The 23,115-nt window shown below is 51.6% G+C and overlaps 1 protein-coding gene across 1 annotated transcript; it reads right to left on the bottom strand.

The window, feature by feature from the left end:
• Positions 1 to 1,350: 1,350 nt before the first annotated feature.
• IGFBP5 (insulin like growth factor binding protein 5) lies at positions 1,351 to 20,351 on the bottom strand. The gene is made up of 4 exons (XM_081143269.1): positions 19,217 to 20,351; positions 7,956 to 8,185; positions 7,308 to 7,427; positions 1,351 to 5,987 (listed from the first exon to the last, which is right to left on the bottom strand). Exons 1-4 carry the CDS (start codon positions 19,548 to 19,550, stop codon positions 5,856 to 5,858), a joined length of 816 nt encoding a protein of 271 aa, XP_080999395.1. The 5' UTR covers positions 19,551 to 20,351; the 3' UTR covers positions 1,351 to 5,855.
• Between the last annotated feature and the right edge of the window lie 2,764 nt (positions 20,352 to 23,115).

Below are 23,115 nucleotides of genomic sequence, written 5' to 3'. Positions count from 1 at the left end.
CTCACTGGATCACAAGGCCCCAGGTGAAGGTGTGATCACTAAGGTGCTCTGTGGGTTGTCCAGGATAGGAGTGGGACAGGGGGAGCAGCTGAGAGCCAGGATCCTGGGAGTTCCTAGACGTGGGTTGTAAGGGGAGGGAGGAGACCCAGGGGAGTAGAGGAGCATGGGTGGGGGCCCCGGGAGATAAGTCCCGAAGGAGGAGCAACAGTTGAAGAAGAGTCTTGCTCATGCCCCCTTCAGGCAGAACGTGGGTGACAGCAGGTGAGCAGCTGCTGGTGGAGAGGCCAGGACACAGTCCCAGGGCAGGTGGTGTCACCGGGGTGACCCAGTCCAGCATGGCCTTCCTGCAAATCACTCTGCCTGCCCCCCCACATCAACACCCCTGCAAAGGAGACTGGGCAAGGCACCCGGCCCCTCTCTGTGCCTCCTGCCCAGCTCTTGCCACCCCCCCCCCCCCCGCCATTGCCTTCACTGCTGAGCCTTGCTGGTGACCACACGTTTGCAAAGCTGTGCTTGGGTAGAGGGGCCTCAGGGAAGAGTTTCAGGGATACAGCAACCATTGGAAGGAGTGTGCCCAATGAGTGCACCCCCCAGTTAGTCCACTTGACATGTGACTCAGAGGAGCAGGGCACAGGGTTGGGCTGGGGAGAGTGGAGGTGCCACCGATTTTGTCTCCCTCCTGTGCCCACGGATGGGAGGCCCTTGTTGGGAGCGGTCAGGGAGACCCATGAAGCACAGTGTGCTGCTGGGGGCTCCACAAAGGAAGAGGGGACATGGGGGTTGGGAGAAGAGCCCAGAAGAGAAGGGGTGCAGGAGGAACCGCATCAGGGTGACTGAGGCAGCAAGGACAAGGTAGGAACTATGCTCTTTAAGGCCCTGAAAGGCTGAAATCAGCCAGGAGCCACTTCATAGCTCCCCTCTTCACTGGGCAGAAACAGCAGTGGGCTGGGTAGGAGAAGGAGGCAGGATTTGCCTCGGCCAGAGGTTCCCAGGAGTAAGGGACCGAGGAACATTCTAGAAATGCCTTCCTTAAAATCCTCTCCAAAGAGAAGAGACGTGTCATTTGCTTAAGGATAGATTAAGGCCACTTTATTTAATAGCGGGCTGAGATTAAACGGTAAGCATGTAATAGTAGTAACAGTAGCGGAACACGCGTCGACTGCTCTGCTCTGACCGCGTGGAGCACACGAGCTCATTGGGACAGTTTCGGAGGGATGGAGGGGGCACTGGAGCTCTGGATGGGAGGGCGGGTCCGGGGTCCCCTGGGTCCTGCCTCCGCCTGGTCCTCTGTCCTTCCCTCTGGAGTGTGGCCGAGGAGAGTCCTGGGACCCGGAGGAAGCTGACGCAGGCTAACTGAATGCATAACTTTATTAAATAAATGCTTCGTCATGACAAACGACAAAGATCGAGGAGTAACATAAATTATATGTTGAATAAATAGCATACAGCAATCTTCACCTTTTTAATAAAACGTGAGATCTCCGTTTTGTTTGTTTTTGTTTCGTTTTTATTTCCTTAGGTACAAAATGCTAACAGGAGGCGAGTTCTTCCGCATTCAGGTGAACTTTTTTTCTCCGCGTTTTTATTTTTCTCACCACAAACTGGTTTTGTCTGTTGGTTTGTTTATCCATTCTTTTCACCAGTAACGATTATGAGCATTTATTTTCTTAACAAAAAAAGTTGAAAACAAAAAGAGGAGAAAACAGAGCTATGGTATGTATGTATGTACGTATGTAAAACTATCGAGAGCTACAGTAATATGTGCTGTGGTTATTGCTGTCTTAAAAAAAAAGAAAACCGAAAACCCAAACCGGTAGGCAACTCGGAATCTGAAGGATCTTGTCTGACAACTGTCTATCCGTGTGGGCTACTGTGTGGTGGTGGTGGTGGCGGCACGTGGGACTCAGGCTGGTGTCCGGGGACCGGAGAAATGGGGCGAGTGGGCCGGGGCGGCTGGCCCTCCCACTCCCGTGCCCCATCCAGAAGGAGTTGGAGAGAGGAGGCCAGAGTGTGTGGAGACGGCTAAACTACATACTCCATTAGAAAACCAAGAAAGGGTGTTTCAGAAAAGACACAAAAACCTAAGAGAAGAAAAAGTGGAGAAAAGTGCAAAGTACGTCTTGCACTTTAGTGGTTTCAAAAATAAAGACAGTACAACGCCCAGGTTGCTGGCAGGTCAAACCCCGTTCCCTTGTCCCACCACTTCTTAAAACGTAGCTTCCTTTCTCTTGGAAGCCAAAAAATGTCCTCTCCGAAACCAGAGGGTTGTTGCTTCTCCTTGGCCCACTCCTCTCTGAATTCCCAGTCTGAGCTGGAGCCCTCTGGGGGGGCTGAGCAGATGGAGAGGGACAACACCGCCCCCCTCTAAAGGGGGCTTGGTGGTTGTCATGGCAGCTCGGTGGCTGCTAGAGAGTTAGGTGGGGGGAGAAGGGAGGTTGAGGCCCATCTCTCCCAGACCCCAGAGGAGGCTGACCCTGCAGGGTTACAGTGGAGGCCACCAAAGTGGGGATGGGGACATGGGTGAGGGGAGAGGAGGTGGGACCCTGCAGGGCCTCCTGGGCTCCCTTCCTCCCCCGGTGAGGGCTGAGTGTCTCCAGGCCTGCCTGTTCAGGCCTGGCTGTCTGAGAAACTTTCAAGTCTCTAACCCCCCAGATGCCCTGCCTTGCCAGGGTGGGTAGGGCGGCTCTGGGGGAAGGACGATCAGTCCTGGCTGGGCCTCCCTTCATCACCAGGCAGCAGTGGGGGACAACAGGTATGCTCTACTGCTGGAGCGAGGCGTGAGTCGAAAGGGAGATGGGAAGAGACCTCCTGTTGGGGAAGGTCAACATTTGGACTTGAGGCCATAGAAAGGCTGGAGCCTAAGGCCTCTAGTTGTACAGTCAGTGGCAAACAGGCAGCCTGGAGTCTAGGAGCGGCCTGCCCAGGACTCCAAGGCTGGCAGAGCTCCGCACCTGCCTTCCATCCCACCTGCCCAGGGGCCGGGCTCCATCGTCCCCAGTAACTCCCTCCCGTGGTCTCTCCACTCTCGGCAGTCCCATCCATCATGAAGGTCCAGGGTCTTCTAGGGATTGACCAGCTGACCAGGGTCACCCCCTGCAAATACTGGGGACTCACAGGTGTGGGTTAGTCATCATGAACTTTGGAAACCCGGCCATCATCCCCACCTCATGGCTGACAGCAAAGAGCTGATTTAAGGAGCAGAGGCCCATTCAAAGTCCAGTAAACAGTGGTGGGGGGTGGGGTGGGGTGAGAGAGCCCCTCTCAGGAACCAAGCCTGGGCCTGGGAGGGGTGGGGGTGGGGCATGCAGTTCCTGGCTCAGTCTTTTCTTAGGGGGAATGGTACCCCAGTATCCACTTGGCAGATCTGTTAGGTGACTGCTCAAGATCCAAAAGAAGGATGGGAAGAAAGAAGAGGGAGGTGGGGAAGGTTCAGGATACTGGCCTATGGCATAAAAATGTGAGTTAGGGGTTTGGGAACAGTTGCACAGGGAGATGGGATGCACTGACGCGGCAGGTCAAGTAAGTCCTTGTGGCTGCCATTCCCATCAGGCCCTTTGTCCTATGGAGAGTGATCACCTCTCCCATCCCCAGCCAACTGTCCTGTCCAGGGGAGCAGGAGACATCCCCCAAGTTCCATAGCTGCAAGTTTTCCGCTAGCTGGAGTAGATTTGCTTCTTTGCTGTCCCTCTTCGTTGCCCCAAGTCCGGTGTTGAAGTGTCTCCACGGTGTCATACCATCAGGAAAGAGTGGAGAGAGCTGTGCTCACCGTGAGAAAGGGTCTCCTTGCCAGTGTCCAAGCCCCCTTTCCTGACAGGCTATCTCAAGCCTCAGAGGACAGCCCCAAGACCACCCACTGTTGAGGAAGTCAGTGGAGAATGGGAGCTTCCTTGGTTCAGAATGTGGTGGCCAGATGACAGCACCACCAGGCATCCATTCCATTCTCCCACCCAGGGAGGAAGTCTGAGCTGGCCAGAGCCAATGAAGAGCTTAAAAGGCTCTCCAGCTTCAGTCCCTCACTGCAGGGTGAAGATGGGCATCTGAGCACAAAGTCTTGTCCCTTCAAGACATGGCCAGTCTCTACTGACCCTTGCTCTGGTCCAGCTGCTAAGTCTAGAACCCACCTAAGGTTACCCTCCTTTCCTGGCTCTAAGGCCTGGAGTTAGCCCCTTTCTCTTTTACAACCTGTCCGCCCATCTTCCTCTCTCCGTCCTCTTGAATCCCAGAGGACTTATCGGGTGGAGAGCCAGGGGGTTTCCATGGCTTTGGCCCCTTTCTGTTGCTTTGCTTCAAAGCTCGAAGGGGTCCTCCAGCCCTCTGTCCCTTCACTCCACCTGTCTGGCCTGAACAACCACTTCACCTGCTTTCTGTATCAAAACTTGTTCACCCCCACTCCCCTCTTTGCCACCTCTCATTTCCGTCTCTCTCCTGCTCTGCCAGCGTGAAGAGCGAGAGAGGCTTTCAAAATGCAGGCTCTGCCCAGATGAAATGGAAAGGCTGGGCGGGTCCAGCAGGTCAAACGTGGACCTGTTGCGCTCGCTCAGTGTGGGATCTGGACACGGTTCCTTCCAGAGAGACTGAGGGGTGTGCTGGGGAGCATGGTGGGTGCACATGGAGTGCTCTCGTCCACCTGGCTGTGTGGTTTGTGTGAACACATGTGCATGTGGGAAATCATGAAAAAAAATCCAACACTGTGTCCCACAAAGGGTTGAGTTTGCTGCTCATAAGAGGCAGGCAAAGCTGGTGCTATGGGTCGTGTTAGAAGAATATGAGCTGTCTTGGTTTTCCCAGAATGAAGAAGCTCCTCGATGCCCCCATAGGAACTACTTTGAAAAGTTAATGCAAACCTTTGAAAGAAAGGAAGGAAGAAAAAAAAAAAAAGGAAGTACATTTATATGCCTATATATGACTACATGGAGCCCTGTAGGTAACACAAGCCCACTTTTCCAGCCTATCCCCCCCATGAGGCTGCGCTAGCTGTGAATCGAATGCACTGAGGGGCTGAAACCACATGCTTCAGCGCCGAGGTCTGGTCACCCCGGAGGAATAAGTCCTTCCACTGTTGGGGTGTGTATTGATTTCTAAAAGTTTGCACAGGGAAATATGCACACGTACTTAATACTTACGTATCTGCTTAAGAAAATCTATCTAATATCACTGGGTTGTTAATTTGTTTTGTTTTGAGGGGAATGGAATGCATTTTAGTTTTTATAAATTTGGAGGGAGAGAACACTCTCCTGGGGTGAGCAGAGGAAGGAGGGTTCGAGCCGCCTACTTGCTGGCCAGAGGAGGAGATAGACCTGGGAGAGGTGCTGACACCTTTCGTCTTTTCCTTGCTCTCCCTGTGACCAGTGCAAACTGGGAAAGCCCCCAGTGTGTCATCAAACACCACATCTTGGGCCAAAACTCTAGTGCCAGAACATCTCCCCAGCTCGGGCCAGGGCTGCATATGAAAGGTGGGCCCAGCCGTGGGGCCTGGGACCTTTCCTTCCTGCCCCGTTTCCCTTCCCTTTCCTACCTGTTCATCTTTCCCTCTCATGTCCACATATGCCTTCTCCCCTTCTCTGCCTCTCAGTCTTCCTCTCTTCCCTTCCCTGTTCATTCAACTTGCCTCAAAAAAGAAAACTACTTAAAAGGGGGGGGGGGTGTCTCTTTAGCTTTTCTCATCTCCATTGTTGCCGTTTTCAAAGTTGAGACCTTGCTAGAGATTCCGAGGTCCTCATTTCCTCAATTAGATAGATATATGCATTTTTTTTTCCCTTAAATGAGATGAAATGAGTGGCGTCCTGGGGTGGAGGGAGGCACTGGCTGGAGTTGGGGCTGGGGGTAGGGTGAGGGGAGGGTGGGGAGGGGACGCATCACTCAACGTTGCTGCTGTCGAAGGTGTGGCACTGAAAGTCCCCGTCGACGTACTCCATGCTGGGCAGCTTCATCCCGTACTTGTCCACGCACCAGCAGATGCCGCGTTTGCGGCCACGGGAAGGCTTGCACTGGGGGTGTGGAGAGAGACAGGCAGTGAGGGTGGCTGTGCCCCGAGGAAGCTCCACTCTGGCCGGGCCCTTCATCTTCCTACCCCAGGACAGGCTCTTGCCCTCAGAGAGTTGAGGGGGCTGTGCCCAACCCTTGGGGTTCTGGTGTCCCCACTGCATGGAGAGGGCCTGGCCTTGGCTACCTCCTCTGCCCTCTTTTTATGTCACCCATTCAGGATCTTTCAACTTGGTGTTCTCCAGAGAGCTGTGTGATCTGATAGTGATGATGATGATGATGACAGCAGGCATCACGTCTGCAGCTCTATGCCATGTACCAGCACTGCTGTGTAAGACTTACTCCACGCTAGGTACTATTCTAAGTGCTTCACAGAGATCGACCCGTCATTTCTCATAATCGTGTGAAAATAATAGGTACAGCTGTTCTCCATTTTGCATCAGGAACTGGAGGCAGAGATGTTAAATAACTGGAGCAAGAGCACACAGCTAGTGATGGGAGAGCCGAGAACTGGCCCAAGGCCGCCTGGCCCCTGGCCCCTAACTCAGACGAGGGTATGTGGAACATCAGGGTCACATGGGAGGGAACTTGTCAGAAAAGCAAAATTCTCAGAGTCCACCCAGACCCACTGATCAGACACTCTGAGCAGAGGGTGGGGACAGTAATTAGTGTTTTAACAGGCCTGCTGGGTGATTCTGATGCCCAAGGAAGGCTGAGAACCGTTGCCGTAGGGAATGTAGACCAAATTTAATAAGCTATGTACCACTGGGTTAACCAGGGTAGCCTGGCTGTGAATGGGACACGAAGCGATTTCAGGTGGTACGTGGTGAAAAGGTGTTTTAAAGTCATATATATATGTACATGTGTGTATATATATATTTACATATATGTATGTATTTATGTGTGTGCAGCAGAAAATAACACATACAACATGTGATGGGATGCGGTGATGTAAAGTTTCCTTTAAAAATTCATGTAGCCCTCGCTGGGTAGCTCAGTCGGTGAGAGCATCATGCCAGGGTTTGATGCCCAGTCAGGGCACATAGAAGAATCAGCCAATGAATGCATAAATAAGTGGAGTAACATATCATTGTTTCTCTCTCTCTCTTCCCCTAATAAAAATCATGTAAATAAGGCGAATCATTAAAATATAAGTAGACTGTAGTGTAGGAGGGAATGGGAAAAATCATGATTATGTTATGGGTATTGGGGTTTGAAAAACACTACTGTTAATGACAGAGATTTCAGGCATTTAGAGGCAGAGGTTTCCTGGCAAGTGCCCTTTCAAGAGCTCTTTGAACTTGGGACATGGGATGGGGACATACCTGCTTTCTCTTGTAGAATCCTTTGCGGTCACAGTTGGGCAGGTACACAGCACGGGGCACCATTCGAGGGCTGGCTTTGAGCTCCTGCAGGGCAGCCTCCATGTGTCTGCGGCAGGGGCCCTGTGTGTGGACAGGAGGGATGAGAGGCGTGGCAGGACCCAGGTGGAAACCACCTACATGTGCAGAACGCATGGCCCAGAGCTTGGGGGTCAAAGGGTCTGCAGGGAAAGCCACCACCTTTTGTTCCAATTAGTTGCTACCAAAGATCTTTCCTCCCTCTCACTTGTTAGGCACCGTGGGTGGGTAAAGTGTGCAAAACCTGCATTTTGACCAGGTACAGAGGCACATTGTCCCATCTATCTTCTATACTTCCCACCCTCGCTTTTCCATGACTCTGAGTAGTTACGCCTGGAGGTGGTCATCTGAGGATGCTCTAGGAGAGTGTTCAGCATCTGCCTAGGTAAGGACACAGTTCCAGGTCTGTCACACACCCAGTGTTTGCTCTGTACTCGCTGTGGTAGGTCCTTCTCTAGGGCTAGCCTAAGCACCTCCTGCTGCCACAAATGCTCACTTAGGCGTCAATCGGGGTGGTGGCAGAGGCTGGGGGTGTGGATGCAGAGGGAATAACAGGGAATCCTTGAGACTCACCTGCTCAGATTCCTGTCTTATCTCAGGGGCAGAGTTGACCCGGGGGTGGGCAGTGTTCTCAGCTCCCCCCACAAACTTGGACTGGGTCAGCTTCTTTCTGCGGTCCTTCTTCACAGCCTCGGCCTTCAGCTCGGAGATGCGGGTGTGCTTGGGCCGGAAGATTTTGGGGGAGTAGGTCTCCTCGGCCACCTCGGAGGTGGTTGGGTCCTCATGCTCCTGGGATTCTCGATCTGCAGGGAGAAGGAAGCAGAGGGTCAGCCTCTGGGGCGGAGACACAGATGAGCAGAGCCTGAGGCTCTGAAGTTGGGGTGAAGAGACTGGGTCTCTGCCTTCCTGGAGCTTAAATAAAAACCAGGGCATCATAGTCAACACTCATGTAAGTGGTGGGAAGTTGCTGGCATGATTGGTGTCCCATAGAGTGAATCTAGGAAGACTTTATGGAGTTGGGGGAGTTGTTGAAAAAGTCAAGCTGATGAGTGAGGAAAGTTTGAGGGAGAGGACTTTGTGGGGGCAGGAAAGGGGAAGAAGGAGAGAAGTGGCCTTTGGGAGGCTTGCTTATGGGGCTGGCTAAACAGATAGCACGGTGGCTGGGAGTGAAGCTTTGATGTCAGAATACAACCTGGAGATCTTGGCTGTCAGAGGAAAATTGGGGATAGCCAGGGCATGGACAAGAAAGGCCAAGTATAACCTCTTGTGAGGTCTTTGTGCTTTTAGAACTGCTGGACTTGATATATATTTGGATTTGAGGAAATTGGGGGTGGGAGGGTCCTGGGGGTCTGGATTAGCAGAGTGGGAGAACCATCATAAAACACAGGAGGAGGGGACCTGGGAAGCCAGAGGTATAGGCCTGGAGGGGAACAGTGCCAGCAGGTGGGGGGGATGTGAACTCCGAGGCCTTGCTCCCTCCTCTGGCTCAGAGCTGACTCTGCTCTCTAGGCCCTGGATGGGCTGGAACATAACCCAGCTAAAGGCCAAGAGAGGCCGACAGCTGGCTGGGACTGGTGCGGTTATATATAGGGGTGGCTTGGTGACAGTCTATACTTAGCTGACTTATGACCTTTAAAGAAAGAGGACTTTGTTCATTTATTTATTGATCTGTTAATTCCACCTGCCCAGCCTTTCCTGGGTCCACAGATTTCCATTTAATTCTTACCTCACAGGTACCCTCCTCTCAGTCCCTGTTTCTCCTCTCAGTTCCTTGACCCCACCTGCCTATGCAGACCCAGGGTGTGTGTGTGGCCAGGATGCTCGAGGTGAGACCTGGTACAGGGCAGGGTGGGCGGGGGCAGGGAGGCCCTGCCTTTATCTCCTACTTTTCTTTTCAGATTCAGAAAAAGAAAATAGGGCTTCGAGGTGACCCCAGATAACTCAAATGGGGCACAGGAAAACCCTATTCTCCACCCCCTTCGCAGGCACTGTGAGGGAAAGAGGAGAGGGGTCCCAGCAGGGGTGGGTGAGGGGAGGTGCGGGAGAGGGAAGCTGGGTGAGAAGACGCTGTTTTGTGTTCCCAGGGCAGGAGCTCTGCCCAGGGAAGGTTATGGGTGTGTGTTAAGAAAGGCATTTGGAGACCCGGCCAGACTTGGTCAGGATGGCTGGTGGCAGGAAGCATCCAACACCTGTTTGCTGGCTGGGGATGTGTCACATTTAACTGAACAGGTATCCAGTCTTTAAGGCCCTGGCAGGGAAGTCCCTGCTCTGAAGAAGCCTCCACAGGTTTGCAGGGTTCTGGGCAGTCAGTTGACTTGGGTTGTTTATCACAGGAGAGGAAGATGGCGGGGAGGAAGCAGATAGCAAAGCCAGGCGCAGGCTCTCCCTGAACTAAATTCAACACCAGGATCCCTGTCCCCTACTTTTGTCTTTCATTCCATCTTCCCACCACGTCCTGGCTCAGTGCGCTGACTCTACTGCGTCCAAGCCTGCTGTGATGATTCATCAGCCTGTGATGCGCCGGTCAGTGGAATGCAGCCTTCCAGGAATTAGCTGATAGAGGGATGCTTTGGGGTAAACCTATTCTTCTTGGTTGTGGGACAAGCTAGAGTGGGGGTGGGATGCAGGGAGGAGCATAGCTGGTTTGGGAGACTATATAAATTAAAAGGCTAGGGTTCTGTTATCTAGTAACTCAGGCCCAAACCTGAGGCTCAGGTCTTGGGAAGAGGAGGGGAAGAGGGGAGGAGTGAACTGTGGTGTGGACGGGTTGCTGAGCCCATCTCACTGAGGGACTTGAGACACTTCACTCAACCTCTCTGGGCAAAACCAAGCATTCTAATCCTCAAACTTAACCCCATGGCCCCTATTACTTAGGCAGCAGGAGAGCCGAGTACCAAAGATACTCTTCAGAGTCTTGTGGTCAGTCACCTGTAGGCAGAGGGACAGTGGAAAGTTGGAGGGGAGCCAGGGCAGAGCCTTGGAGATGAAAGGGCTGGAAAGTGGACCCAGAGCTGGAATGCCAGAGCCAGCAGGCCCTACTCAGCTGCTCTGGCAGAGTCATAAATAGGCTTTCAGTTTGGGACGGGTTTAAGTGTGAGATAAAACAAGAAGGCACGAGTAGACTGGCAGCTCCTGAGCTATTTCATCAAGGGAAAGTGGACCGAGGTTGTGGAAGGGATTTAAGTGAGATGTAAGGGAGGACTTCCTGGTGAGGTTGGCCTACAAGAATAGCAACTGAAGGAGCAAGAGTGCAGTGGGTTCTGGAACCTGTTGGACAAACAGGTCAATACCTCCACACAACCAGTAGATGGCAGAGGAGACTGATGACCACACAACATGCCCCGGGTTTATTGCTAGAGATTGTAAGTAATCTTAAAATCAGGAATTTGTGTGCCTGTTTCTGTGACAACCACCCCAAACCTCTCCTTCTCTCTGCGTGTCTGCAGCATGTATTTAAAGAGTCAGGGAGATGGATAAGTGAGGACTGGAAAGGACCCACATGAGGGGAGGGTGGAGAAGGCAGGTGTGGGAACTGGAGGCCAGCTGTTTCTTTCACCAGCAATTAAAAAATGACCAGGGTAAGAAGAGAAACATATCTGGAACCTCCCTTCCCATCTCCAGATGTCATTTTGAAAGGATTCTGCAGAGGATGGGAAAGGTGGAATGCTCAGTGCTGTTCCCTTCGCCTTTAGCTCCATGATCTAGTTGCCGATGACTGAGGAAGCGAGAGCTGTCACATTGCCCTGATATTTACCTTCAGGGTGGGCTGTGATTCTGTTCTGACTTCTACCCCCAGTCCTCTCAACCAGCTCACTGATGGCCCAGCCCCTGCCATTTTATGCTGGCCATCTCATTTCCTCCTTCATTCATAGGTGCCACCCATCCACGCTGGTACAGTAACATTCACTGAGGCACAGACGAGGACATGGGCCCTCCCTGGGCCCACACCTGCCTGAGGACTATGCCATTCTCATGTCCCAGCAAACACAGAGGGTGCCTGGGTGCAGGCCTGGACACTATGGACCCGGAGGCATGCTGGGTGGGCAGATCTACTCACAGCTCAGGTGCACAGAGCATACTCCCCACCAGGCTCCACAACTGTCTCCAACATGCCCTCTTGCTGCCGCTGTTTTCTTGTAGCGACGGGATGCTTTAGCAACACTAACAGGAGCGTGCTCTTAAGAAACATTCTGATTCCACCCTGCTCCCTAGTTGCAAAGATGGATGGGTCCAACCTGGGACCTGCTGCTCCCCACAATCTGACCTTCCACCCTGCAGCTCTCGGTCCGCCCTGACACCATTAACGGCCCGCTCCCGGGCTGGTGGTAGTTCCCATTCTATCATAACCTCATGATCCAACTTCAGAGAAAACTGGGTGGCCCAGATCTTGTGACTTCGCTTACGGGAACGGAAGAAACTGAGGCGTACTTGGAATTCACAGCTCAGGAGGAATGTGGGGCTTTGCCAGGCCACCTGGACCTGGAGAGAGGAAAGTCTCTTTTTCTAGCCAGAAGACAAGATGGGTTCGCCCAGAATCTCTCTACAAGGAATGAAAAAGGGAGCTGGGTTTCCACTGGCTCTCGTTCCAGCTCCCTCTGTGGAATTTAAACAATAATCTGCTTAAGGGCAGAGGCTTGTCATTTATCTTTGTCTCTCCAGTGTATGGCACTTCATAAATAATCTTTAAATGGAGAGATGCATCAATCTACACAAGACACACTGTGAAGTGGGTCTAGAGACTTTTCTGTCTATAAGCTGGGGTGTGTTGGAGCTCAGTGGATGCCCCGAGAGGAGATCTCACAGGTGCCACTGTCTTTAAGCACCAGAAGTGCCACAGAGGGAGTGAGGGGCAGAGGAATGAGCCTCACAGGACAGGGACAGAAGTAGGGGTCCCTGGGTTTGTGGGCTTCTTTTTGGTCTCAGGCTTCACTGTCCAATACAGTAGCCACTAGTCACATGTGGCTATTTAAATTAATAAATATGAAATCAAATTACACATTCAACTCCTTAGTCACTATCGCCACATTTCAGGTACTCAATAGCCACCTCTATCACTGCAGAAAATTCTACTGGCCAGCTGGTCAGAAGGCACAGATCTGCGCCTGGGTATGGCTAGATGTTCCAAATCCCCTCCCCACCTTGCCCTGTTTCCTGGCCAGCCTGCAGCCTCCTGCTCTTTGCTACAATATGAGGCTTATAGCAGAATGATGGATCTGCTGCTCACTGTTTAAAAAACCATAAGGCATGTCTCAGTCTCCTTAAGTCTGACTGTTTCCCAGCTGCAGATGCCAAATGACTCAATTACACTGCATGCACATGCCATTGCATAGAGAGAAAGGGGACAGGGTGCTAGGGAGGGGCTGCAGAGCCTTCCAGGGGAGCTATAGCATCCCTCCTCCTGCCCATTCCACCCCTAGCCAGTGTCTGCCTTGCCCCAGTCTCTCTGGAAAGACACTGTTTTCTTTTCTTCTGTGGTCAGTCACAGATGTGCATGTTCTGGGCTCCTTTTAACCTGAATTATGGGCTGAGAAGGGAAAAAGCACCGACTTTCCAAGAGGAAAACAAACCCAAACAACTGTCATCCTCAGTTGCCAGATGGAAGGAGTTGCAAGAAGACACAGAAGGAGAGTCCTGTTGACTTGGGATGACTTGCAGAGGTGGGAGCAGGTTCAGAAATGTTGACTGCACAGTGAGGGCAATAGGCTTCCCTGGCTGAGCTCCTCCCAGCCCCCACCCCATTTCAGGCCAGGAGAACTAACATGGTTAGGCGCCCCAAGCCAACAGCAAAGTTGACCAATATGAGTGTGTCACATTTCTATCCTGAGCAAAGAAATAAAGACATCATATAGCAAAGTGGATGAACATAGCCAGGATGCCTGCCCTCAACCTCCATTCATCCTTCTTGGGAGGAAGATGGGCTACTGGCGATGGTTCAATAAATCCTGGTGCAGATTTACTCTGACCACTCTTAGTTGCTTCCTTTCCTCTCTTTGCCTCACCTGAGTTAGGGGGAGGGTGACAATGGCCCCTTCTCCACAGGGTTGTTGTGGGGATTAAATGAGTTGATATGTGCTAATTACCCCTCAGCACAGGTCTCTGCTGCTTCTCCCCTCCTTAGTTCCAGTCATCAACTCAAAATTTGGTTGCTTGACACCTGGTTGACAGGTATCTACTCGTACATCACAAGATCTAAGGCTCCCTGGATGCAGAAAGTGATGGCTCTATCCTTGTGTCTGGGGAGTCTGATTGCTGACCCCAGGTGAGGACTTTGCACAAATGCTTCTGGGAACCAGTCTCCACACAGAGGACTTGCTCTGCCCTAAGGCACTGGGTCTCCTTCCCTACAGGTGGAGGGAGAAAGGGTGGCCAGCCACCCTCCACAGTGTGGATGTGGCAGGTGTCAAGTTGGTGACACTCCCTGAGAATGATAGGTGGGGTTCCACTCACACAGTCTCCACTGTCCAGGGACCAGGGGTAAAGAAAGGATCCTCCTCATTTTTTTTTCCTCTTGGGGCCAAACCAAGATTCAGGGCTGTGACTCTGGTGTACATTTCTCTGGTGTACATCCCTGAGAGGCAGTTGGCAATAAATTGACTCAGAAGAAATGTACACTGATGCATAATTCCCAAGATGAGTGTCTCCAGCCAGGTTTCTCTAGAGGTGGGGAAGGTGGAGCATGATCAGTAGAAACATCTGTCTTTTCCCCTACACAACCCAAACCAGAAGGTAAAGGAGGGGCTAGGTAGGGAGCAGCCTCTTAATGGAAGAATCGGAGATGAGGTGGGGCAGGAAGCCCTGGTTCATTTCTCCGACCTGGCAACACTCCCACTTGTGACTCATCACAGCCCATTCAGAACATTACAATTAGGCAGCCACATTCTGCATTACCTACATGACCAGAAGGCGGCAGGTGGACTGAATCCTCTCTGGTCCCTCTGAGAGGCTCTGGTGTTAGTCAAACAAGGGAATCATCTCCTGTTCAGTCAATCAAAGCTCTGACCCATTTCTTCTTTGACTCTTTGGAGGCAGGAGGAGAGCCTGGAGACTGCAGTTCCCTCTCAGGTGTGGGAGGGGCTTGCTGGTGGCCACTAGCCACATGTGGCTAATAGAAAATTTGACAGATGTGGCTTGTATTATATTTCAATTGAACAGTGCTGTTCTAAAGGATCTGGGATGAGAGCCATCTTTGCTGGGGTAACAGAGAGACACTACAGGTTAGATTGGGTCTAAGCGAGAACCCTGGTGACTAGTGAAGAAAGCCAGGAATAGCAAAATGGAGCCCTAAAACAATAGAGAAGAGCTGAGTTATAGTCCTAATTCTGCCACTAACCTTGCATCTAATTTTGGGCAAGTGACTCTGCATTCTGGGCCTCAGCATCCCCATCTGTAAAATGAGGGCCTTGACTTCAAGGATCGCATGGGTTCCTTCACTTTAGCATTCTTTGGCGAATACTCAGGCAATTCCTGGAGAGACATTGGGACCTTGCGAAGCCAAATGGCTAGGCAGGAAAGGCCACTTTGCCCTTTACAGAGATTTCCAGTCACTCTTTTTGATTTATATATTTTTAAGACATCATAACAGAAATCATGGAAAGAAATGGAACTGGAAAAAATGTGGGGGAATTCTCTGGATATAGGGGAAAGTGGAGTAGAAGCTTAAAACTGGCTTCCTTTTTATTTGCTCATTTATTTTTGCAAGTATTGAATAAATCATTGTTTTGAAAAACATATACAGATGGCAATTTAAGGATGGTCTCTGGGGATTGCAACTTTTGGACCAACTGTAGTAAAAATGCAAAACAAAAACTCAAACAAACCCTTCCAAATCGCCTCCTTGTCTCTCACCACAACCATTCTTCTTCTGGGTCGGGTCCTCCTTGGTACCTGGTCCCTTTATGGCGTTCTTCCAGTTTCTGGATGCACTGGGCCTTGAGTACCGTGATCTTTCTTTAAAGTTTCATTTTTCACACATTATATAATGCAAAGTTTCAAAGGCATTGCTCAGGTACAAAGTAAAATCTTTAGACAAAAGTCACCTTTTCTTCCTGCTAGCTCCCCCCTCCCCCATTAAGGGGACCAGGGCTTGGTTGGGATTCATGCTCCCATGCCCTTTGCTGTAACTCTCACGGTGACCTCTGGCTCCTGGGGTCAGCCCTGTTCTCCCTCTACAGCTGCAAGCCCACCTGCCTGCTCAAATCCAGCCCAAGCCCTGGGACTGACTCATAGCTGCTCTGACTTAAAACTCAAGCTCTCCGGGGATGCCTTGGCCCTTGGGGGGGGGGGATGGAGAAAGGAAGGGGGGAGTTGGAGGGAGGGACGGGGAAGGGGAAAATTGAAATGGAAAAAAAATGTGACCAACTGTGTTTGCTCTTCCAGCCCGTGTTGACACAGCAGTAAGGGGTGGGGTGGGGGGGGGGTTTAGGGAGGAATGGGGGGGCGGTATTGAGAGGTAAGAAAAGTCAAGTTAAAAGCAGCATCTCTTGTCTTCCCAACTCCATTTTGGTTGGTGCAGGACACAGCCAGCCTCTTAAAGACTTGTTTCAAAGGGGGTGGGGGTGGGGGGTGGGATGCAGGTGGGAAAAAAAATGTGCTTCCTTCAGTTTTCCATGATCTTGTTCAACCCAGACACACATTTGGCCAATAAACCTAACTCTGGAACTTGCCTTCAACATGGCATTTTAACCAGGTTTGGAGTGGAAGCTAGGGTGATGAAGCCAAACCCCTAAAAGAAGCAAAGGCTGAATTCATTTTTATTGAGGTATTTTTTTTCTTTCCCAGCAGCATATTTTCTGTCTTTCTCTTTTATTTCTCAATGACGGTACTGAAACCAAGAATCAACTTCATCCCGCATCCCCACCTTAAGGTTTCCCAGGCCCAGGAGAGATCTCCCAGACTAGGGCAAAGATGCGTGCAGCCCTCCCGCGCACAAAGCCACAAGGCTCCTACAAACAATGCCCAGAACAAAGCCCAGCCCTTCCTCCACTCGATCCAGCTCACTGATATTTATTGAGCTTGGCCCAATAAATAACTCTCCTCCCGCCTCCCTCCAGTCTCACACACACTGCGCTCTGTTTCTATATCTATCTTTGCCCCTCCACTGGACGAAAGAAAATGCAGGGGTCCGGGTGCTCCCAGCCGCAGGCTGGCGGGCTGACTCCCTCCCCAGTTGCACAGCAACGAGCTCGCAAAACACCAGATCTGCGCCAGCGCGCCCTCCGCCCTCCCCGGCGCTCTTCCTCCCAGAAGCTTTGGCCGCTTGCCACCTAGCTCCCCATTACTAATTCAAAAATGCATTCTTTTGTGGGGGGTTGAAAAAAAGATCTAGATCTATCTCTATATATGCACATATGTTTTTGGGGTGTGTGCGTGTGACCTATACCTTTATATTTATATGGAAACTGCGGAAGGGAGCGGCGCACCCGAGTTCGCACTGCTGGGTTTTTTGGGGGGTGGGGGGAGTGGTGGTGGTATGTGTTGGGGAACAGGAATTTTGGTCAAAGGAGTTCACATTCTCCTCCCTTTCTTTGTTCATCTTCCACTCCTTAAGAAGTTCCTCTGTGCCATCTCCAACTTTTGGGGGACCCACCCAACAGTTTTGGAGCTGAAAAGCTTGAGCGAGGAGCGCCCACCCGCATCTCATCTGTCCCGAGGGAGGCGCCGTCCGGGCCGCTGGGTAGAGCGCAGCCGTCAGGGGACAGCAGTCGGGTAGGCACCTGCCTAAGGCGGGTGGAGTCGGTGAGAAAGGCTGGGGCTGGGGGGGGCAGGGGGGCAGGGGGGGAGGGGCTGCTAGTATTGGTCCAAAGGCACCTTGAAGGTGGGGGTTGAGGAAGGGGCTGCAGAGAAATCTAAAGGGCATCTTGCTTGGGACAAAAGCTGGTGTGTGTGTGTGTGTGTGTGTGTGTGTGTGTGTGTGTGTGTCACCTACCACATCACACCAACCACGCTGTTGGGCGAATAAAAGTGGGGCCAGAATGTGGCTGAGCGATACCTGGCATACTTTCGATGTGACTAGGTTGTTAACCAGAGGGCTCGCTTCCAAGCCAGGAAATCGATTCGTACCACTTAGCCCCCCCCACTCCCCCCCCCTAACTTTTTTCAAATCTACATCTCCCACGATGAAGGTCGGCGGGACCGCTGTTCTTAATAAAAATAACTCCACAAACTGGCCTCTGGGGCCTCCAGAGGACGCACGTTGCCCTCCACCTTTTTTTTGCAGACAGCAGTGCCGAGCGAGACTACCTCTTGCAAAGCCGGAGGGGCGGCCACCTGTAACGCAAAACCTGCGGGGTTTTGAAAGATCTGGGTCGAGCCTAGGAAAACTCTCCTGCCTCTTCTCAAGCGCCGATGCACTTCTTTCTTATATGACAATGTCTGTAGTGCGCAGTTTAAGAAAACTCATGTTGGGGTGCTCATAGTGGAAGGGGATAGGAGAGGAGACGGGCATCGTCCCAGGAGTAACTACGTTGAATAAACATTATTTAGCCAAGTCTTAAGCCTTTTCGGTGAGAATCAATAACCAGTTTGACGTCTCAGAATGCAGATTTTTGTGTATAGTTTATTAAAACATTTTTTAAAAACTTAAGGTTAGGTAATTCTTTCCAAAAAGAAACTCAGGTCTAAAGGAGGCAGAACTGTTCTCATTAAACAAGTAGCTCAACCTTTTAAACCCTAGACTCCTGGTGCTGAGAATTTGGGGGCAGGGCAACCCGGGGCGGGGCTACTTGGAGGCGGAGGGGAGGCAACGGGGTGTGGCCTTTCCAGTCCCCGCCCCCTTCATTTGGCATTCAGCGTTTTCAGGGCCCCTCTTCTATTTTACACCACACCCACTTGTGGTCAGGTTTAAGAGATGGGGGCGGAGGGGATTAGAACTAACGGAGAGTTATGAGTTCTAAATTTCACATCCCCTCTTGCCTCCCGACCCTATATATATATCCACCTTTCGTCCTAGGTTAAAAATCTGAATGGGGGGGGGGGAGTAATTAGATTCAGGGACGAATATCCAGCATAGGAACATCAAACCCTTCTTCCCTACCTCTCCCAGACCCCCCCCCCCCCCATTACCCCACTGACCTCCCCGCTCCTCCGCCGTACGTGCCTGAAGTAATCTTTCCCTTTCTAGGAGGAAAAAAAAATCTCTCACTTTAATCTGTTTTGCCAGCTATCACAATCAATCATATCAAATCCAAAGTAATGGGTGTGCACGTGGGAGGGGCATCAAAGTCCTCACCCAAAAGGCATTAGCTACCCAGGGTTCGTGCGCGCGCGCTCGTGCGTGTGCATGTGTGTGGGGCAGAAGGATACAAACGTCAGGAGGGACTGGTGGGGGGCAGGGGCTGGGAGGGACAAAGGTGGAATGAGTACGGAACGCCTCTCTTTCCAGGTCCCCAGTTAAAGTAGTATTTTAACAAAGAGATTTTTTTTTTTTTTCAAGTTCAGAAAAAAAGCAAAACGTGTTGGGTGGCTAGGAGGTGGTGGAGGGAGTTGATAATGAAATATGCACCCTTTCAGACTGGAGATTGAGCACCTGGAGATTAGGACCTAGAGACCGCACGGGAGCTCAGAGTCAGTATTCAGGCCGGGGGGAGGGGTGGGGTGGGGTAGGATGGGGGCAGGGTGTGGAGAGGAGAGGAGACCGCGAGAGGCTCGGACAGACAGCAGCCCAGGGTGGCTGGATCGGCCAGGGCTCCAATTCCTCGGTGCAAAGACCCTCCCCGCCCTCCTCCCGGGCTGCACGCCGGCTCGAAGCCACTTTACGAGCCGAGCGCGCGAGGCCAGCCCGTCCCCGTCCCCCGCCCGTGCGCCGGGTAACTGACTGGCACCCTGAGCGCGCTCACCGATCTTGACTTGCTCGCGGTAGCTCTTTTCGTTCATGCAAACCCCACGGCCGTGCAGCAGGGCGTGCAGGGGCTTCTCCTCGTCTTGCCTGGGGAGGCAGCGCAGCCCCTGGGCGCAGCGCTCAGTGTAGACGCCGCACGACTGCCCCTCGGCCAGGGCGCAAGTCATGCAGCAGCCGCAGCCGGGCTCCTTGACTAGCTCGCAGCCCAGGGGGCTGGGGGGGCACATGGAGAGGGCTTTCTCGTCGCAGGGCTCGCAGTGCACGAAGGAGCCCAGGCCCTGGGCCGGCCCCGCACAGGCGGCCAACAGCAGTAGGACCGCGGTGAGCACCATCTTCCTCGAATCTCTCCCTTTACCGTGGGGCGGGGTAGGAGAGCGAGAGTGCAGGGAGAAAGGGGCCAGGAGGGAGCCGGAGAAATTTAAAAAAAAAGTCTGGCAGGTAGAGCAGGTGCCCTTCCCCAGACGACTGCAAAATGCGGGGAGAGTTGGTGGGCTGGGGTGCCTGCAAGCAAGTCCCAGTTACAGGGATTAAAGACTTGCAACAGGTTGGGGCAAAAGAGCAGCGCCAGGTGCACGCACTGAGAGTGGGGCCGGACAAAAACCCCAAGCCCGACCTGGTCAGAACTGCAGGGGGGGGGGCAAAAATTGTTCACCCCAAAGCAACCACCGGAATAAAGAGCTCGGAGGCTGTGGAGGAGACGGGGTAGGGGAGAAAAATGGGTTTGTCTTCAAAAATTTTGTTTAAAATCTAAAGCACACCCTGCTCCTTTCTAACCCTCAGCTGCTAGCAGCGCGCGGCTGCCGCGGAGCAGGTAGAAGGCGGCGGCTGCAGCCGCAAGGGGTAGGGGAAAATGTTGAAATCAAGAAAGTTAAAAAAAAAAAAAATCCCAAACCCTAACGCCTCTTTTCTCCCACTCTGCAACCACCTCTTCGAAATTCCCAAGTTCGGCGTGAAGCCCAGAGAAGGGTGCAAACGGAGGAGAGGGTAATTAGAAGGAGCAAAAAAGAGGAAAAACCCCGCACGGCTTCGCAGCTTTTCCTAGCTCTTTTACCCCCGCAGAAGTTTCCAAAGAGACTACCGGCTCCGGGCGAGCACGCGCTTTTAAATAGGCGGCCCTGGCTGCCAGCCAGTTTGTAACTGCAATTTGAGCTCCCAACACCCAACCCAGGCAAGGATGCCAAGGAGCTTTGCAGTGCGAACTCACACGGAGTGGGGGTGGGGAGAGGCCTTCGAGACACTCAGGGGCTCCCCTTCGCTCCGCGAACAGCGCCCTCCTCCCCGCGGAATGTAAGGAAGGGGCGTGGGGGACAGGGCTGGGGCTGTGCGAGGGAAGAGAAAGTGGGGGGCATGTGTGTGCTGTGGATGGCGGACTCAATGAGGAGTCGCTCAGTCTGCCCCCCTCCCACCTCTTCACTAGCCCAAGCCGAGGCTGGAGAGAGCTTTTATTTTATTTTGTTTTATATTTTATTTTATTATTTTATTTTATTAGCCAACTAGATATATATGGTACCCAAGGAATTCTTCCCAAGCTTTGGTAAATGGCTGTCTGCTGGTGTCTAAGTTACCATGAAAGGTGTATGTGTGTGTGTGTTGGGGGGGTTTGTTAGTGTAGGATGGCCAGCGTTCCCTGATGGGTGGTGAATTGAATGAAAAAGAAAGCAAAAGAAGAAAAACTGAATTTCCCCCCTAAAAGCTTGGGAAAAGGGATTTAATTGAGAGTTTCTGTTGCTGGTGGAGTGGCTGTCTTTGGGCATATGGTCAAGCAAGACAGGTGTGGCCACTTCCCTTCAGCTATATTGTTCGCCCAGGGAAGGGTGTGTGTGTGTGTGTGTGTGTTGTGTGTACTTGCAGGAAGGGACATTCAGACCAGGGCACTGTAGGGAACAGTAGGCTATAGAGACTGGCACTTGGAGGAAAGGCTCAGTCTGAAAATCATGCCTGGTGATCTAAAATATGCTGGGGTGGAAGTTTTAGGTGGAAGGAAGGCACATTGGAGTAATGCTTTCCCTCCATGTTCTTTTAAAGGGGTATTTCTTTGGGCAGGGTCACATCTTTGGAGGGAATGGGTGACATCCAGAAGGACACACTGTTATAAGGTTAATTAGCACACATGTGCACTGCCCAAGAATACGAGCTGACAGGCCACAGGGCTTGCTCTGAAGACATTCTATCCCATTTGAAACCCCAGAGAATCTATTCAGACACTGTCGACTCCTTCTCTCCTTAGCAAAATAAAAGAAAGCTAAAGTCTTAAAAGAAGGAACATAGCGATTTTAGTTTTTTTCTGAAATTGACATGGACAGGTTGTGGCCCTCACAGCCAGGTCAAAGAGAAATGACCAGTCTTTGCTACCCATTTGGAAGAAGCTGGGGTGGGAGTGTTGCCTCTTACATTTCCGTTTATGCCTTTGGAAGTGCTCTTAACTTTCCTTGGGAGAAGGGGCTGCATTTCACAAAGTTTGCCACTAGACTGCACCCTTATCTATGATAAGAATTCTTTCCGCAGGATTGCTTTTAAGAAAATATTTCTCTTGCTGGTTTGGGTCTGGAGCAATTCTCTCCTTGCTGTTAACACTCGCAGATTCTGATCTGTCTTCTCACTATCTACTTGCCTAAAGGCACGTTTTAAAAAATGAGGCTAAAGTTTAAAGTCCTGCTTTCGCTTGTATTGCCAGAAGGGTTTTAGATGTTGTCTGGGAGAGGGAGGAGGGGCTATGTAATGATTAAAAAAAAAAAAGCAGCGAGGCTCTTTGTCGTTTCTTCTCCCCTCTGTCTGGCTAGAGGGAAAATTTGGTTGAAATATTTGAGGAGTGAGGGTGGTTGTGTGTTATTTTCTTTTTTGTGTCAAGTTCAGACTAGAAGAGCGGCCGAACAGTGTGCCATGTGTGCTCTGGCCTCTGCTCCCATTTCTGCACCAACTCAGCAGCGAAGGCGACCCCGGCACACTGGTAGCATTTAGGATGAATGGGGAAATTGTGGTGCTCCTTCCAGAGAAACATGAGTTGCCTGGTTCCAACCACCCTCTATTCTGAGAGAGACGGCTTCCAATGACACGTCTTTTTGTCTAGCTGGCTTCCAGTGGCTGGAAAATAAAATGTGTGAGGACAGGTAAAAGCAAGAAGGAATGATTCATAGAGAAGACAAGGGTAGGGAGAAGGAAGGGGAGGTTGTGGCAGGAGCTGGTCCTTGAGATAGAGTGGCAGGCAGACGGGGCCATGGAGAAAGGGGACTCTGCAGGAATGTAAATGGTAGGTGCCCATGCTGTATCCCAACTTAGAAGTGGGCTTAGCCTGAGGGGTTGAGAGCTGATGGGATGTGAGTTGCTTTCCCTGGGATGAACCCTCAGGTGGGCTCCCTGGGAGGGCCTGAGAAAGAATTCTTAGTAACCTGGGATTGTCTAAAGTAATTTTGTCCAAAGGTGGGACACTGGTCAGATGTGTTTGCTTCTACAAGTTCATAATTAATGTATGACAGTGGAATGGGAGATTCTGCTACCGGAAGTTGGATTTGGGGGATGCCCACGAACCTTTCTTGATTTCATCCCCCCTTCCCTCCATTCTGAAGGCCTAGATCTGTTCACAACCACCTTCAGAAGATTGTTTCTGGACAAAGTGATTTTCATCAATGTACTTTGTTGGGAGGGGCTCATTTATTCCTGTCAGATGCACAAGTTAGAGGCCAGCCCCCCCACCCCTGCCCTCCCATGGCGACTAGCTTCTCAACCCCTGCCTTCCCAACTCTGGCATATTCCAGTTTTGATGCCTTCCTGCCACATCTTTCTTGGAGAAGTAAGAAGTTAAATATCATCTACTTGCATGCCGTCCCCCAGAGATCACCCCTCCCTGTTCCTTTAAGAGGTTAACTGGATATCAAAATCAAATTTCAAGAAATGCAACCA

The sequence above is a fragment of the Miniopterus schreibersii genome, assembly GCF_964146895.1.
Source record: "Miniopterus schreibersii genome assembly, chromosome: 7".
NCBI lineage: Eukaryota > Metazoa > Chordata > Mammalia > Chiroptera > Miniopteridae > Miniopterus > Miniopterus schreibersii.
The sequence above is the reverse complement of the archived record's forward strand: the minus strand, read 5'-3'. Positions and strand labels throughout refer to the sequence as shown.

What these genes read in the sequence shown, in the direction of transcription:
- IGFBP5 (XM_081143269.1), bottom strand. Translation starts at nt 19,550, where the DNA reads ATGGTGCTCACCGCGGTCCTACTGCTGTTGGCCGCCTGTGCGGGGCCG. An exon ending in TAAGACAGGAATCTGAGCAG is followed by an intron (nt 7,428 to 7,955) that starts GTGAGTCTCAAG and finishes GTCCACACACAG; the next exon opens with GGCCCCTGCCGCAGACACAT. An exon ending in GATTCTACAAGAGAAAGCAG is followed by an intron (nt 5,988 to 7,307) that starts GTATGTCCCCAT and finishes CCACACCCCCAG; the next exon opens with TGCAAGCCTTCCCGTGGCCG.